The 18,406-nt window shown below is 36.9% G+C and overlaps 1 protein-coding gene across 1 annotated transcript in view; it reads left to right on the forward strand.

Moving 5' to 3' along the window:
- LOC106084506 (ADAMTS-like protein 1) overlaps positions 1-18,406 on the forward strand; it is a 206,898-nt gene that overhangs the window by 116,657 nt on the left and 71,835 nt on the right. The window contains exons 7-11 of the mRNA XM_059365112.1: positions 5,176-5,305; positions 11,430-11,532; positions 12,662-12,757; positions 15,660-15,844; positions 16,051-16,314. Coding sequence (XP_059221095.1) covers positions 5,176-5,305; positions 11,430-11,532; positions 12,662-12,757; positions 15,660-15,844; positions 16,051-16,314 — 778 coding nt within the window. The remainder of the gene's footprint in view (positions 1-5,175; positions 5,306-11,429; positions 11,533-12,661; positions 12,758-15,659; positions 15,845-16,050; positions 16,315-18,406) is intronic.

Below are 18,406 nucleotides of genomic sequence, written 5' to 3' on the forward strand. Positions count from 1 at the left end.
CCATGTTTTGATATAGCTGCCATATAAACCGATCTTGGGTCTTGACATCTTGAGCCTCTAGAGTGCGCAATTCTTATCCGATTTGAATGAAATTTTGCATGACGTGTTTTGCTATGATATCCAACAACTGTGCCAAGTACAGTTCAAATCGGTCCATAACCTGATATAGCTGCCATATAAACCGATCTTGGGTCTCGACTTCTTGAGCCTCTAGAGTGCGCAATTCTTATCCGATTGAAATGAAATTTTGCACGACGTGTTTTGTTATGATACCCAACAACTGTGCCAAGTATGGTTTAAATCGGTCCATAACCTGATATAGCTGCCATATAAACCGATCTTGGGTCTTGACTTCTTGAGCCTCTAGAGTGCGCAATTCTTATCCGATTGGAATGAAATTTTGCATGACGTGTTTTGTTATGATATCTAACAACTGTGCCAAGTATATTTCAAATCGGTTCATAACCTGATATAGCTGCCATATAAACCGATCTTGGGTCTTGACTTCTTGAGCCTCTAGCGTGCGCAATTCTTATCCGATCAGAATGAAATTTTGCACGACGTGTTTTGTTATGATTTTCAACAAGTGTGCCAAGTATGGTTCAAATCGGTCCATAACCTGATATAGCTGCCATATAAACCGATCTTGGGTCTTGACTTCTTGAGCCTCTAGAGGGCACAATTCTTATCCGATTTGAATGAATTTGCACGAAGTATTTCGTTATGATATCCAACAACTGTGCCAAGTATGGTTGAAATCGGTCCATAACCTGATATAGCTGTAATATAAACAGATCTGGGGATTTGACTTCTTGAGCTTCTAGAGGGCGCAATTCCTATCCAATTTGGCTGAAATTTTGCATGACGTATTTTATTTTTACTTTCAACAACTGTGTCAAATAAGGTTCAAATCGGTTCATAACCTGAAATAGCTGCCATATAAACCGATCTGGGATCTTGACTTTGTACGATGGATCCTCTCATGACCATCAACAAACGTGTTTATTATGGTCTGAATCGGTCTATAGCCCGATACAGATCCCATATAAATCGTAATCTCTATTTTACTTCGTGAGCCCCAATGGGCGCAATTCTTATACGAATTGGCTGAAATTTTACACAGGTCTCCAACATATAATTTAATTGTGGTCCGAACTGGACCATATCTTGATATCGTTTTAATAGCAGAGCAACTCTTTTATTATATCCTTCTTTGCCTAAGAAGAGATGCCGGGAAAAGAACTCGACAAATGCGATCCATGGTGGAGGGTATATAAGATTCGGCCCGGCCGAACTTAGCACGCTTTTACTTGTTTTTATTAATTGAGAATCTTAACTGGTTTACAAGTCCTTCCATTGTCACGGATAATGAGAAATAAATTGATTTAAATTATTAAATATGTCTGCCAGAGCCAGCCGCTGGTAATTCTTAATGGGAGTTTTCCTTTAAATGAGGTCATAACGGTTGTCTTCCCAATAAAAGAGGTTTGCCAACAATTCAACCATAATTTGAAAATAATTTTACGTTTTGAGATATTCAATGTGATATTGAAGGTTAAATTGGACACTTGAAATGGGATTGTCCATCAAAATCAGAAAAACTAAAACTAAAATAGGAGACCAGTTTTCGATAGTGGGTGGCAATAAATTCATAGGCAAATCGTTGACATTCATAGTCACGCCATGGCAGTACCAAAAAAAGAGAAAAAAAATAGAAAATGTGGGCGAACTGAATATATTTCCTAAAGCCTTGAGGAGAGGTGACAGCGACAGACTAACTTTAGTCGTTAATCAACCAATGAGCATCGATTATTTGTTTATTGAAAGCTTGTTGTTGGCATTGTTTTGTTGTCTTGTCAATCATTGATTGCTAGTTTAAGGTATAAATTGTCAATATTTATTGTATTGCCACTGCCTTTGCCGTTCGCTTCGCCTTTGCCAAGGGTTTACTGCCATTCCTGCAGCATTGGGGTATTTTGTTTTTGAATGTCCTTTTTGCCTTCTATTTTATTTGGTTATTTATGTACTTTCATTTTTCATCGCATTGCGTGCCAGTGAAGTATTTCGAACTACTACAACTATGAAAGACAAGGGAAAACAAATAACAGCCATCGAATGTTTCCGTTTTTTTGACTAGTGTCTTTTTTTACTGGTTGCAGGGCAGGGGCAGGGGTATGTTTGGATCCTTTGGAATGTCACCCAAATCGATTTCAACTTGAAAGAATGACTGACAATATTTACTTTTGATACTTAAATAACTATTGTCTTATTATTCATGAGTATTAAGCACTTTATGGATTTATTTTCTCTCTTTTGTCCCATTTCCCCTATTTGTGTTTCATTGAACCTTGATGGTCGTAGGTGGAGAGCAAAGAAAATTTCTTTCTATGTAGGATTTAATATTTAAAAGCGAGCAATGGCCTTAAAGATGCCACGAGAGGGAAGCAAGGACATTAACTAATTGCTTAATTTAAAGTTCTGGAGGATTTTGAGCATTTCAAACCCATCATAGTTTTTGGGAGTATTTTCAAAAAGTTTGACATTTTTATACCCTACACCATAGGATGGGGGCATACTAATTTCGTCATTCTGTTTGTAACTACTCCAAATATTTGTCTGAGACCCCATAAAGTATACATTTTCTTGATCGCCGTGACATTTTATGTCGATCTAGTAATGCCCGTCCGTCTGTCTGTCGAAAGCACGCTAACTTTCGAAGGAGCAAAGCTATCAGCTTGAAATTTTGCACAAAATATTTTTATTAGTGTAGGTCGGCTGGGATTGTAAATGGGCCAAATCGGTAAATGTTTTGACATAGCTGCCATATAAACCGATCTTGGGTCTTGACTTCTTGAGCCCCTAGAGGGCGTAATTATCGTACGATTTGACTGAAATTTTGCGTGACATATTTTATTCTTACTTTCAAAAACTGTGTCAAATAATGTTAAAATCGGTTCAGAATCTGATATAGCTGCCATATTAATTTATCTGGGATCTTGACTTCTTGAGCCTCTAGAGGTCGCAATTATTATCCGATTTGACTGAAATTTTGTCCGTAGTGATTTGTTATCACTTGGAACAACTGCGCCAAGTACGGTTTAAATCGTTTCAAGTTTTGATATAGCTGCTATATAAACCGATCTTGGGTCTTGACTTCTTGACCCTCTAGAGGGCGCAATTCTCGTCCGATTAGACTGAAATTTTGCATGAGGTCTTTTGTTATTACTTTCAATAACTGTGCTTAGTATGGCGCAAATCGGTACACAACCTGATATAGCTTCCATATTAACCGATATGGGATCTTGAGCCCCTAGAGGGCGCAATTCTCATCCGATTTGGCAGAAATTTTGTACAACGGCTTCGCTGACGACCTTCAACATACGTGTCTAATATGGTCTGAATCGAACAATAGCTTGATACAGCTCCCATATAAACCTATCTCCCGATTTTGCTTCTTGAGCCCCTACAAGCCGCAATTCTTATCCGAATAAACTGAAATATTACACGATGTCTTCTACAATGTTCAGCATTCATTTATGGTCCGAATCGGACTATAACTTGATATAGCTCCAATAGCATAACAGTTCTTATTCAATATTCCTTGTTTGCCTAAAAAGAGAAACCGGGCATAGAACTTGACAAATGCATTCCATGGTGGAGGGTATAAAAGATTCGGCCCGGCCGAACTTAGCACGCTCTTACCCTGCACCACCACGGTGGTGCACCACTTATTGAATTAGTTTCTAACACCCAAAAGGAAAAGAGTTAGACCCGTTGATAAGTATACCGATCGACTCAGAAGCACTTTCTGAATCGATCAAGCCTTGTCCGTCTGTCTGTCTCTCTGTCTGTCCGTCTGTTCATATTTATTTGTGTACAAACTGCAGGTCGCAATTTCCATCCGATCGTCTTCAAATTTGGTATGCACGTGTTTTTCGGACTAGAGACGGAGCCTGTTGAAATTGGAAAAAATCGGTTCAGATTTGGATATAGCTCCTATATATATGTTCGGCCGATTTGCAGTAATACTGCAATAAAATTGTCATTTGTTAACCGATTTTCTCGAAGTTAGGCAGAAAGGATTTTCTTATGACTCCTTGACATTACAGGTGATTTTCATAGAAATCGGTTCAAATTTGGACATAGCTGCCATATATATATTCGTCCGAGTTGCAGTAATAATGCAATAAAATGGTCATTTGTTACCCAATTCTCTCGAAATTAGGCAGGACGTATTTTCTAACGACTCTCGACATTACTGGCGAATTTTATGTAAATCGGTACAGTATTAGTTATAGCTCCCATATATATATTCGTCAGATTTTGGGTAATTTGCAATAATGTTGTCATTTGTCAACCGTAGTTTTTACAGTTTGAACATATTTTTGCTCGCCGAGGTCCATCAAAAATGATTCAGAATTGGATATAGCTCCCACGTTGTACTTATAGGGTAGGTGCAGTGTATTATACAGTCGGCATCGCCCGACTTTTGCCCTTCCTTACTGGTTTTTCTATAACTTAGGTAAAGTCATACAATTGTCTGCTTAGAAAAAATTAAAAAATGTCCGATCTTATTAAAATTCAGAAACACGAAAAAAGTTAGTCCTATCTCCAATTTTGTAGCACAGTAGTGGTGTAGGGTATAAATACTGCAATCAAGAAAAAGTTCTTTGATTTTTAAAAATCTTTTTTTTTTTTTTTTGTTCCTGTTTTCTTTCAAACTGACTCTTGAGAATTTTTAAAAATCTTTGGTTTTCGGGTCTGACTTCTTTCGACTGGCCCAAACACCGAAAGTGACCCTTGAAAATTTTATAACATTTTTGATAAACAAAATTTCCGTTTAAGAGAAATTTGGAGTTGTAAATTTTCAGATTTTATATAAAACGCAGAATTAGGAGAAAACTTTAGACTGAACTTCAATATTCTTAACTAAAGATAAAAAATTTTATTTAAGTGTGCCCAGTACTACACATTTTTAAGAAAAATTATATTAATAACAAAAATATTTCCACTATAAAATCTTATAGAAAAAAACACACAATTTTTACTCAACTTAAATCTAGCCCATGATTTAATGTTCAACACAATTTGGAACTTTAGCGCTTCCCAAAAAAGAGCCAAAAAATATTCTTTCACTTCCCTGCTTTTCTTTTCTCTTTTTTTTTGAATTTACAGGCTATAAAATGTCTCGTGTCGTATGCCGCAGCCGTGTCTCAGGCACCGAGGTTGAGGATGCCATGTGCAATGCAGCTAATCGCCCGGAGCCATCGGTGGAGCTGTGCAATACTCACACCTGTCCGCCTAGGTAAGTAAAGCAAACTTTTTCACTTGATGCCATGTTGGAGGAGCAAGAAGAGGAAGAAACCCCTCCAGCTGAATAGGTGTGGCAAGGAATGTTGATGGTAGTGTACGAAAAGCTTAACATCTATGGCGGTCATATTGGCCTGGTAAAGGTTTTCCTTTTTTTTTTTTTTGGGGGGGGGGGGGGGGGGGGAGGAAGTGGAAAATCTTTGTGTGACTTTGGCTAGAACAGAGTGTCAAGATATGGTGATGGTGGCATTGGAGCGAATCTGACTGAAACATTTTGCCTTTAAGTTATTGGGCATGCAAACATTACTGCTGGTTCTTTTGGTAGCCTACACAAGAAGGTTGGAGAGTACATATTCTCATTATATTTGCAATGCTTTGACATATTGAACGAAGAGCATATAAGACCATTTTACACATATATATATAGGGACGCAGCCAGAGAGTGGGCGCGAGTTCCTCCCCCAAAACTTCAAGTTCTTACATAGGGCCCCTTCATATATACTTCTACTTCCATGCATATATACATTAGACCGTCCCATTCTATAGGGAAAATGTGAATGGAGGAAGGCATATCCTCCCTTTTTTTCTTTTGACCCCAATAAGCCTCCTAGCCAGGCTCCTAAAAGATTTTCTGCGACCAGTTCGATAGCGTTAATGACGCCGCCAAGATGAAAAAGTTTCTCTCAAAAACCCGTGTTCAAAATGAAACGTTAGCAAGCGGCATAAAAATGAGAGCAGAGACAACTGAGGACATGTTGAGACTTTTGATAAAAGCGCATTTCCCACATGATACGACGGGACTCACAGAGACAACTTCTTCGAAATCTTCGAAAAATGAGGTTGATCAAAGGCTTATCATTACAGAATTTATGGTAAAGGAATCCTTGAGAAGCTTCAAACCATTTAAATCACCCGGACCTGATCGAAAATTGCTGGCGTTACTACGGAAGGAGACCTACTATCTGGCGCTCCATCTGGCCACTATTTTCACAGCGTGCTTAGGATTTGCATATACTCCGAAAGCCTGGCAGGAGGCAAGGGTTGTATTTATACCCAAGCCCGGCAAGGCAAATTATGCTATACGAAAAGTCTACAGACCCATAAGCCCTTTCTACTCAAAACCATGGAGCGTATTGTGGATATCATGATAAAGGGTAGAACATCCAGCCATTCATATGTCAAGGGAAGGTCGTTGGAGACTGCCCAGCACAAGGTTCTGCATAAAATATAAGAAGACCTACACACTGGCGGTTGGCATTCACATCGAAAGGGATTTTAACAATGTGCGGACAGTCACATCCCTCATCACACCGGGTCCTTCAAGACTGGATAAACCACATGCAAAAGAACAGGTGGATAAATTGTAGGTCCCTTTACACAAATATAAGGCAGAAAGTGACACAAGGCACGCCACAGGTGGCATTTTATAGCCACTCTTATGGGTGAACCATAAATAACAGCCTAGCTATGTCAAGGGAAAGTCGGTGGAGACTGCCCTGCACGAGGTTGTGCATAAAATAAAAGAATCCTTCGATGCCAAGACGTTCACACTGGCGGTATGCATTCAGATCGAGAGGGTTTTAAACAACGAGCTGACCGACTCATTGGTCCAATCCTTAGTCCTGTACCGCGTGGATCGTGTCCTTTATGAGGGGTCCTTTGCATATGGCAAAGGAAAAGACAGAAAAAGGCAGAAAAAGGCACAAGGCACGCCACGGGGGGGCATTTTATCGCCACTCCTATGGGTGACCACCATAAACAACCTATTACGGATGCTGACGGAGGAGGGATTTGAACTGTCCGCTATGCAGATGATGTTATAAATTTAAGGAGTAAGGATCCAAATCAGCTATGCAGAAAGGCCGAAATGGTCTGACAGATGCTATATAACTTGGCTAGATCCAGGGATCTCAATATTAACCCAGATAAGACTGAAATCTGCCAATTCACGAGAAAGGCAAAGGTGGGTTATTTTGAAGCACCAGGTTTCCTCAATACAGAACAATTTCGGAATCTGACAAGTTTAAGTACTTGGGAGTGGTCTTGGACAGGAAACCTAATTGGAAGTGTCACATTCAGGAGCATACTGAGAAGGCTCCCTGAGAAGGCTCCCAGACGTGCCGAAGGTTTGAAATACGGTTTGAATGCGAGGATAGTTCACTGGCTCTACAGAAGCGTGATTAGACCAGACTTGCATACGCCTCAGTAGTTTGGTGGACTGCTATGGAGAAAATGTGCAACAAAAGGATCATACAAGAAGTTCAGGGAACATGTTGTCTTGACATAGGCGGAGCAATGAGGACCACGCCTACTAGTGCACTGGAGACTATGCTAGATATCCGACCCATTGACATACAGATAAGATGTGAGGCAGTCACTGCGGCTATGAGACTTAAGGCGATGGTGGAGTTTATTGAGGATGGGAGCAGCTCATACCATCGCGGCGACGATAGGAAACATGGAAGGAATTTAAGAGTTTTCCGATCGGATATCTTAGACGACACTTGAGGTCGAGTGCGAAGCACTGATGCCAGCGGCACCGTCTTGGATTGACGGATACCTAGTATTGACATCTTGCAGTTCGTGTTATACGAATGGATCAAAGCTAGAGGAGAGAGTGGGCCTGGGGGTCTGCATTGAGAACCCAAGGACTGAGATCTGTTTTAGTCTGCCTGACCATAATATGATCCTGCAGGCGGAGATCCGGGCGATCAGGGAATGCGTGAGTTGGTGTGGTGTTAACGCGAAGACGTCAAGTATGAATATCTTTACGAACAGTAAACAGGCCATAAGGTCAATAAAAACCAGGACGTTAAGGTCACTAGCAATCTTGGAGAGTATGCAGGAGATTAACGCCTTCACTGTGGATGCCATGATCCGCAACGTTTGGGTGCAAAGCCATACCGGAGTAAGGGGACAGGAAAAAGGAGGCAGTGAAGGCCAGAGGACTGCCGTCAATCAACTTGGTTAAACCGATTCCCTACTGGTTGAAGAAGTCTGAAATGAAGGCATGGGATGGAAAAAAATTAAGAATTCTGTAAGGAGAACAGAGTTCCTAATTTAGATTATCTTTTTTTTAAACACCACCGTAGGAGGGGGATATATTTATTTTGTCATTCCGTTTGCAACACATCGAAATATCCATTTCCGACCCTAAAAAGTATATATATTCTTGATCAGCGTAAAAATCTAAGACGATTTTGCCATTCCCCTCGGTCTGCCAGTTGAAATCACGCTACAGTCTTTAAAAATTGAGATATTGAGCTGAAACTTTGCACAGATTCTTTCTTTGCAGGTTAAGTTTGAAGATGGGCCGATCCGCCGATTTAGGGTTTAATGCCCATAAAAAGCCACATTTATTAGCCGATTTTGATGAAATCTAGGATAATGAGTTGTGTTAGTCCTCTTGATATCCTTCGTCAAATTGGGCCATATCGGTCCAGATTTGGATATAACTGCCATATAGACCGATGTCTCGATTTAAGTTTTTGGGCCCATAAAACGCTCAATTATAGTCCGTAAGATTTGGATATAGCTGTTATATAGACCGGTCTCTCGATTTAAGGTTTTGGGACCATAAAAGGCCCAATTATAGTCCGATGTCGCCAAAATTTGAAATAGTGAGTTGCGTTAGGCCCCTCGATATATTTCTGAAATATGGCATAGATCGGTTCAGATTTGGATATAGCTCCCATATAGACCGATCTCTCGATTTAAGATTTTGGGCCCATAAAAGCCGCGTTTATTGTCCGATAACGCCGAAATTTGGGACAGTGAGTTGTGTTAGGCCCTTCCATATTCCCCTCCAATTTGGCTCAGATCGCTTCAGATTTGGATATAGCTGTTATATAGACCGGTCTCTCGATTTAAGGTTTTGGGACCATAAAAGGCCCAATTATAGTCCGATGTCACCAAAATTTGGAACAGTAAGTTGCGTTAGTTCCCTCGATATTTTTTTTTTTTTTTTTTTGAATTAGGCCCAGATCGGTCCAGATTTGGATATAGCTGTTATATAGACCGGTCTCTCGATTTAAGGTTTTGGGACCATAAAAGGCCCAATTATAGTCCGATGTCACCAAAATTTTAAACAGTGAGTTGCGTTAGGCCCCTCGATATCTTTCTGAAATATGGCATAGATCGGTTCAGATTTGGATATAGCTCCCATATAGACCGATCTCTCGATTTAAGATTTTGGGCCCATAAAAGCCGCGTTTATTATCCGATAACGCCGAAATTTGGTACAGTGAGTTGTGTTAGGCCCTTCCATATTCCCCTCCAATTTGGCTCAGATCGCTTCAGATTTGGATATAGCTACCATATAGACCGATCTCCCGATATAAGGTTTTGGGGCCATAAAAGTCGCATTTATTGTCCGATTTCGCCGAAATGTGACACAGTGACTTATGATAGGCTTTTCAACATCCGAGTCGTATGTGGTTCAGTTCGGTCTATATTTCGATACGGCTACCAAAAAGACCAATATTTTTTCTACAATCTTGAACAATGACTTATACTTAATAGACCACTCAATATCCGTGTGGAACTGTGTCCAAATCGGACCATATTTCGATATAGCTGCTATGAGGGCACAAATTACGCATTTTTCACCGGATTATGACGAAAAGAGGTTTTCATATACCCCCGAGGTGGTGGTTATTCAAAGTTTGGCCCTGTCGAACTTAACACCTTTTTACGGCCGAACTAAACACCTTTTACTTGATTTGATAACCAATACAACCTGCACTTTGATTACAAGAATACATGGATTCACAGATGGACATGGCTAAATCGAATCAGAAAGTGATTCTGAATCGATCGGTATACTTATCAATGGGTCTAGCTCTTCTCCTGCTTAGCGTTGCAAACAAATGCACAAACTTATAATGCCCTGTACCACAGTGGTGGTTTGGGGTATAAAGATCAAATCAAATTTAAAATTTTACTACGTCCATATATCAACTTTATGTGCTTATCTAAATTTTTCCCCTAAATCAGTACTGAAATGTTCATCTACCTGGATTTTCGAGTATTTTTCTACCCATTTGTCCTTAAAGATTTAAGACTTGCAATGAAAGCAAGATGTCCAAAGTTCCTATAGGAAAGCTATAGGGTATCAAAATCCTATCAGTTTTGCCTCAACTCCCACCTTTGTGTGTGGGTGGCTTGGAGAGTAAGCAAGATGTGCGTGGGTTGTAAGAGGGCAGCGAATGATTGTCGTCGAGTTGCATGGCATGGCAGTTACCGTTGCCATTGCAACAATGCTCACATCGATTGTTTTCGTTGTTGTTATTTTTGTTTGGAAAAGCGTCAGATTGTTGCTGCTCGTAAAACCTCGAAAAATGTAATTTAATGTTTCGCAAAGGAGGTTTTAGCCCGTAATTGAAGTTTTAAAAGGTAACGCGACATGCAAACCAAATTTCAAGCACAAGAAAATTAAATATTCCACGAGTAACTAATTGAAATTGCATAGCCAGTAATGGGCGGAAAGAGCTCAGATGCCAGCAGTAATGGCAGTACTGCCAATGGCAAATGTTTCTTTACATATGCCCCTCGCTGGGAAGGATAATGAATTAAAGAAACAATGGGAAATTTTCATGTTCTGCCCAAAAAGTAGGACGACAATTTAAATTACATTAGAGACAACACCAGAAGTAAATGTTGGAGACTTTACATTTTCGAAACTAATGAAGTTAATATTAAATGTTCAAGCGAAGCTTAGATCCTTCCTACTAGAATCAAACTTTTCGTTAATATATTTCAACTATGGATCAATAAGCGGCAGAGCAACAAGGCTTGTAATAAAATTGTCTCCAGTATTTGTGGGATATTTGACCCCAAAGACCCTTTGTTCTCTAATATTCATAGACAAGGCATTAAAGTAGGGCAACCATAAACAACAGTTTCATTTTGTACAATTTGCATTACTCCCACTGAAACCCTCATTCTTAGAAAATAATAATTCCCAAAAAATTATCTCCCAAACTATTCCCAGCCAACAACAATTTCAAATAAAAATTAAGCTGTAATTAACCTTTTGTGTTGTTGTCCAATTAAACATTGTCACAAAATAGCCAGCAACATGTAGCTAATATGCTTATAACAAAAACTTATGCTTACAGATGGATAGCCGACGATTGGAGTCCCTGTCATCGTCCTTGTGGGCCTGGAATTCGCAGCCGCATGGTAGTGTGTGCCGAAGAGAACAATGGCCTAAAAACAAGAGTAAGTATAGTTTGAGATGTGGTTGGATTTTGTTTTTCTTTTTTTTTTCTTGGCTCTATGATGACTAACATACACACAAATAGACCTTAAAGTAGCAAAAAAGGATAAAAAGCTAGAAGACCAACACTAGCACAAGCTAAAATTAGATATTGTCCTCAATTTATGCACAATGTATAAGGGCCACAGCCAACGGCTGCCAAAAGCATGGCAAGCCGCATTAATGTTGTCGTCGCCCGGTTCCTTAAGGGCATTAGGTAGTAGTAACTACTTTTGCAACAGCTACCATTTACCAGGCTCTTCAAAGTAGCTAAAACAGGCGTTTAAGCCAAGGATGCGAAAGTGTGGGTAAAAGGTCCAAAAGTAAGTTGGCAAGGATGCCTCTAAAGCATCCTGTTTATAAGACAGTGTTGCCTAACGTTATTTTATTATTTTTATTTATTTAATTTTATTTTATTTTTATTTCATTTTATTCTATTTTATTTTATTTTATTTTTTTTATTTTATTTTATTTTATTTTATTTTATTTTATTTTATTTTAATTTATTTTATTTTATTTTATTTTATTTTATTTTATTTTATTTTATTTTATTTTATTTTATTTTATTTTATTTTATTTTATTTTATTTTATTTTTATTTCATTTTATTCTATTTTATTTTATTTTATTTTTTTTATTTTATTTTATTTTATTTTATTTTATTTTATTTTATTTTATTTTATTTTATTTTATTTCATTTTATTTTATTTTATTTTATTTTATTTTATTTTATTTTATTTTATTTTATTTTATTTTATTTTATTTTATTTTATTTTATTTTATTTTATTTCATTTTACTTTATTTTATTTTATTTTATTTTATGCTACGGCAACTCTGTGCCGTCTTTGCCTCGCCTGATGCTGATGACAACTTTAAACATCTTGTAAAGGCTGTTTTTACATAACCACTGGAATTAGTCGCCTAATTTTTTGTGGGTGCCGGAAAACCCCCTTTTTTTGTTACTTCCACAAAGTCCTTTAGCTTTGAGACTGGCACTTTGTGAAAGGTCCTCATCTTTGTCTTATATGAATATTAGCACAAAAACTTGAAACAATTCAAAATAAATTGCCTCTTTTTTCTTTGCCTTTTCAGGTTGCAGATGTTTTGTGTCCCATGCCGAAGCCACCCACCCAGGAGCAGTGCATTATAGCCGAATGTCCAAAGTGGGAAGTTGAAAAGTGGTCTAGTGTAAGTAGTTTTAGCCATATTTGCCTACAACAACAGCCAAAAAAAAATTAAATATTTTCTTTACATCTTCATTCGAGTCATCATTAGAACCAACGTCACTTCCAACTATTTTACATGCGGGCATTACAACGTACGTCCAGAAATGGTTACGGTTTCTCTATGAGCCTTATTCTACGCCTCTACCTTAATGTTTATCATTGCCCGTGTGTTAGTAGCGCCTAGGGCTATGCTTTGTTCTTTGAATGAGCTTTCTTGGTTCAACCTGAGTTTCCAGTTTGCTTGCAAAAAAAACAAGGAGAGTGTTTTTGAAAAACATTTCAGTGGTTTATCCTTTATAGGCTGTATTGTAGTAAACCTGGCTGTTATGTTCTGCCGGCACTTAAGCATTAGTTTTTCTTGTGGGTTCGGTGGTAAGCCAACACATCCAATACAATGTCTTCATTTGCGAGAAATTACCGCGGAGAAACATGTAGAGCATGTTGTTTAAATAGTTTCTTGGTTGTGGAAATTTGAGGTTTGTGCTACAGTGCTTTTCGAATAGGAAGCCGAGGTGTATGGAAAAACTAGAAAAAATAAAAACGGGCGAACGGATGGACAAGCAATGAACGAAATAAGCAGTTTGCAAGTCTATCAAACATTTCTTAAACCGTTAAGGAATTATAAATAAAACAAAATCTTTAGGAGTTTTGTCTCATAATTTCTTATGCTTAATTAAAATTTTTCATATTTAAACCTATGAACTAGAAATTTTAAAATGTTTACTGTTAAACCATTCCCACTGACTTTGGCTCTATCCAAGTATATTAACATTATTATTAATACACACCACATGCTCTTGTCAAATTATTTTTCAAGCAAGTGTTAATTTCAACCTTGAGGGCTTGTTGGTAATACTTTTCGACAATAATATTAACTCATTGCTTTAACAGCAACATCAACAATAACAAACACACACGATTTTTGTTTAATGTTTTTCTTCCATTTGTCAGTTAAATCGCTGACTTCTTCGTCATAATGAACTTTTTATTTTCTTACATTTTTCATAATAACGAGTTTACACCGCTTACTTGTGCAAATGTGTGTGTACTTTTGAAAATAGCATCTTAATTATTCAAAGCATACTTTTAGGCGAATACATTTGTATGCTGAAGTCTTCGTGACGTTTTGGAAACGTTTAGGTTTTCTTGCCTTTTTAAATTTCAAATGAAAATGAAATGAACAAAAGCAATTTTCTTATCCATCCAAAAAGGAGCAAAGGAAGACAAGAACCATGGACGAACCACAAACCAGAAAACGAAAATTTACATTAAGATCAACATTAACATTATTTTTTCAGCACATTTCTTTTCCAATTTGCTTGGAAATCATAATAAAGTTCTTCTGACACATATTCACATGAACATGTATTAGGCTGCAATAAGACCACAACATATAAATGGCAGATGTATACACATGTACTTGTACATATATGCAAGTCGTAATGGAATGAAAAAGACTGAAGGGAGACGTTCAAATTACTTAAACAAAAAAAAAAATGAATAACAGATTAAAACTAATAAAATAAAATAAAATAAAATAAAATAAAATAAAATAAAATAAAATAAAATAAAATAAAATAAAATAAAATAAAATAAAATAAAATAAAATAAAATAAAATAAAATAAAATAAAATAAAATAAAATAAAATAAAATAAAATAAAATAAAATAAAATAAAATAAAATAAAATAAAATAAAATAAAATAAAATAAAATAAAATAAAATAAAATAAAATAAAATAAAATAAAATAAAATAAAATAAAATAAAATAAAATAAAATAAAATAAAATAAAATAAAATAAAATAAAATAAAATAAAATAAAATAAAATAAAATAAAATAAAATAAAATAAAATAAAAGAAAATAAAATAAAATAAAATAAAATAAAATAAAATAAAATAAAATAAAATAAAATAAAATAAAATAAAATAAAATAAAATAAAATAAAATAAAATAAAATAAAATAAAATAAAATAAAATAAAATAAAATAAAATAAAATAAAATAAAATAAAATAAAATAAAATAAAATAAAATAAAATAAAATAAAATAAAATATAAATATAAATAAAATATAAAAAGATGGAATGTTGGGCAAAATTTTGTAGTTGTTGTATTTGTATAAGTACAGCAAATTACTACAAATTAATTATTTAATATGCGTTTACATCATAGTACTTCATTTTTATTGCAAAATTATTTGCTAAATTAAATCCATTTATTTTTTTGATCGGAACACTTCCTCTTCACTTTTCCCAGCAAAGCAAAATATGAGCATTTTTAATATTGCTCATACGAGCACGTTGCATTAATATATAATTTCTAGAATTTGTTATTCTGTCTTTTTCCTGCTGCTGCTGCTTCGGCCTTTTCGTCTTGATTGTTTGTTTCTTGTGGTACTTTCCACACAATTTACATATGTATGTGTATGCAGATTACCTAACAGTGAACGTGTAGAACGTGAAATGCTTTCACCATTACAAATGAAATAAGATCAACCAACTTTAGCACGAGCAGGAAGCAAGACCCCAAAACTTAAATGCCTAACTGGCTTAGGGACATGCTTGAGGCATGCAAGAGGAGAGGGGGTATGAAAAGACCAACACTGTCATAACTAAATGAAGATTTTTGTGGGGTATTGTCTGTCAGTTTATCGCCATTGCTGTTCATATTTGCCTTAAGTCAGCATACCAACTATACACCCCACTTTCAGTTAATGTCTCACAAATACTCATGCCTACACTTCCTAACTAAGTCACCAGCCAGAAGCTGAAGTACTCATGTAAAATTTTTTTTCTTCTCTCTTTGTATGGTTTTTTCTCCATTCTCATTTTCCATGCCAACGAAAATTGTATGTGCAATGAAAGTGTTCCGAGTCCTGCGGCCAAGGAATACAGATGCGTAACGTCGAATGTAAATCAGCCGATGGCGGTCTGAGCGCCAAATGTGATCCTTTGACAAAGCCCTCCAGCGTTCAACAGTGTACCACAGGCATCGAATGCGGCCCCTCGGCCGCAAGTGTGGGAGGCGGCACTATTATTGTGGGCAGCAGTGATCCTCGGGTATGTTTAAAACGTTATGAGTCTTAAGCGACAATCAACTGCCGCCACAATAGCTTATCAAGGAGGACAAGAAAAAGAAAAAAAAGTCCTTTTTGTTAAGCTTTAATTTTAATAAACGTTTTGTGGTGGCAGATGCCAGTCGCTTTTGGCCATGACCAAACAGAGAAATTATAAATTCTCCTTGTCTTTAATTTGTTAATTCCTTTTCTTTTCTATGCTATGCTCAACAGGATCCTATGGATGTTGACGAGGAGGAAGATTTGGTGGATGAGGATGAGGATGATGAGGAGGAGGACTCTGACATGGAAGATGATGCCGATGATGCTTCCTACAATGATCAACCGGTTTACTCGCATCACACCATGAATCGTTTGCTGCAGGAGGAGCCAGATGGACCACGTATGATGCGTCTGCAATCATCCAGATATCGTTCTGCGGAATCAAGGCCATCGGAACCCACGTAAGTTACAATGATGGTCGCAAAAAAACTTTTAAGGTAACCTAAAATGTTGAAAAGAAGCCAAAAAACTTCAAAGTTTGATTTGATTTTCAAATAAAACCAGTAAAAGTGTATAAAGTTCGACCGGGCCAAATCTTATATACCCTTTACCATGGATCGCATTTGTCAAGTTCTTTGCCCGGTATCTTTTCATAGGCAAACAAAGGATAATGGATAAAATTGCTATGCTATTGAAACTATATCAAGTTATGGACCGATTCGGACCCTAAGTGGCACGCAAGTTGAAGGCCATAGAAGAAGTCGTTCTACAAAATTTCTGCCAAATCAAATCAAAATTGCGCCCTCTTTGAGCAGAAGAAGTATAATCGGGATATAGGTTTATATGGGAGGTATATCAGGTTATGCACCGATTTCAACCACAATTGACATAAATGTTGGAAATTGACACAAAAGACTTCTTGCGAAATTTCAGCCAACTTAAATAAAAATTGCACACTCTAGAGGCTCAATGGACTTGGTTGAGTGATATCCTAAGCCGAATCTATATCTTAACCTGAACAGATTTCCATTAAATTCAATAGTAATACCGGTAGTCATAAGGGAATCCTTTGTGCCAATATTCGTCAGAATCGGTTAGCAAATTACCAAATGAATCCAATACAAGTCCAAATCGGACGAACATTTATATGGGACCCACATTTAATTCTGAACCGATTTCTATAAATGTCACCAGTAATGTCGAAACTTATAAAATAATCCCTCTGGCGAAATTTCAATCGGTTTTCAAATGAACAAATCATTGCAATTCTAGTCCAAATCGGACGCACATAAATATGGAAGCAGTATCTAAATCTGAGCCGATTTCTATGAAATTCACCAATAATGTCTATAAAATTCACCAATATAAGTGCAAAGTTTCGTGAGAATTGGTTTACAAATAACGATATAATTGCAATTTAAGTCCAAATCGGACGAACCTATATATGAGAACTAAGTCTTAATTTGGGCCGATTTCTAAAAATCACCAACAAAGTCGAGACTCGAGAAAACCCTTCGTACAAAATTTCGTGAAAATCGGTTAACAAATGACGATTTAATTGCAATTTTAGTCCAAATCGGACGAACATATATATGGGAGCTATATCCAAATCTGAAGCGATTTTTTGCAATTTCAATAGGCTTCGTCTCCAGGCCCAAGAAAATGCTTGTGCCAAATTTGAAGACGATTGGATGAAAATTGCGATCGGTACAATGCCTACAAATTAACATGAGCAGACAGATAGGCAGACGGACAGACACACGGACAGACATACGGACATAGCTAAATCGAATCAGAAAGTGATTCTGAGTGGATCGGTATACTTATCAATGGGTCTATATCTCTTCCTTTTGGGTGTTACTAAGTTACATTAAGTTATAGTCCGATTCGGATCATAAATGATTTGAATGCAGCACATTGTAGATGTCATTGTATAATTTTGCAGTCCATTCTGATTGGAATCAAGGATCAAGAAGCAAAATCGGGAGAACGGTTTATATGGGAGCTGTATCAAGCTATAGAACGATTCAGACCATATTGAACACGTATGTTGAAGATCATGGAAGAAGCCGGGTGAGAATTGCGCCCTCTAGAGGCTCAAGAAGTCAAAATCCCTAGTCGGTTTATATTGCAGCTATATTAGGTTGCAGACCGATTTGAACCATACTTACAACAGTTGTTGGCAGTGTTACCAGAATACCACGTGCAAAATAACAGCCAAATCGAATAAGAATTGCGCCCTCTAGAGGCTCAAGAAGTCAGAACCCTAGATTGGTTTATATGGTAGCTACATCAAAATATGGACCGATTTTGCCCATTTACAATCCCAACCGACCTACAACTAATGACACGTATTTGTGCAATATTTCAATCGCCTAGCTTTACACTTTCGACAGACAGACGTACGGACGGAAATGGCTATCAACCCGAAAATGAGTATCAACTTCCCAAAAATCTATGAATTTAAACATCAAATAGCATTTACATAATAGGGAGGTGTTTTCGGGTGGAGCAGTTTCCCAAACACATGGCTCTTCAATTGGATGTCCAATT

The sequence above is a fragment of the Stomoxys calcitrans genome, chromosome 3 (assembly GCF_963082655.1).
Source record: "Stomoxys calcitrans chromosome 3, idStoCalc2.1, whole genome shotgun sequence".
Lineage (NCBI taxonomy): Eukaryota > Metazoa > Arthropoda > Insecta > Diptera > Muscidae > Stomoxys > Stomoxys calcitrans.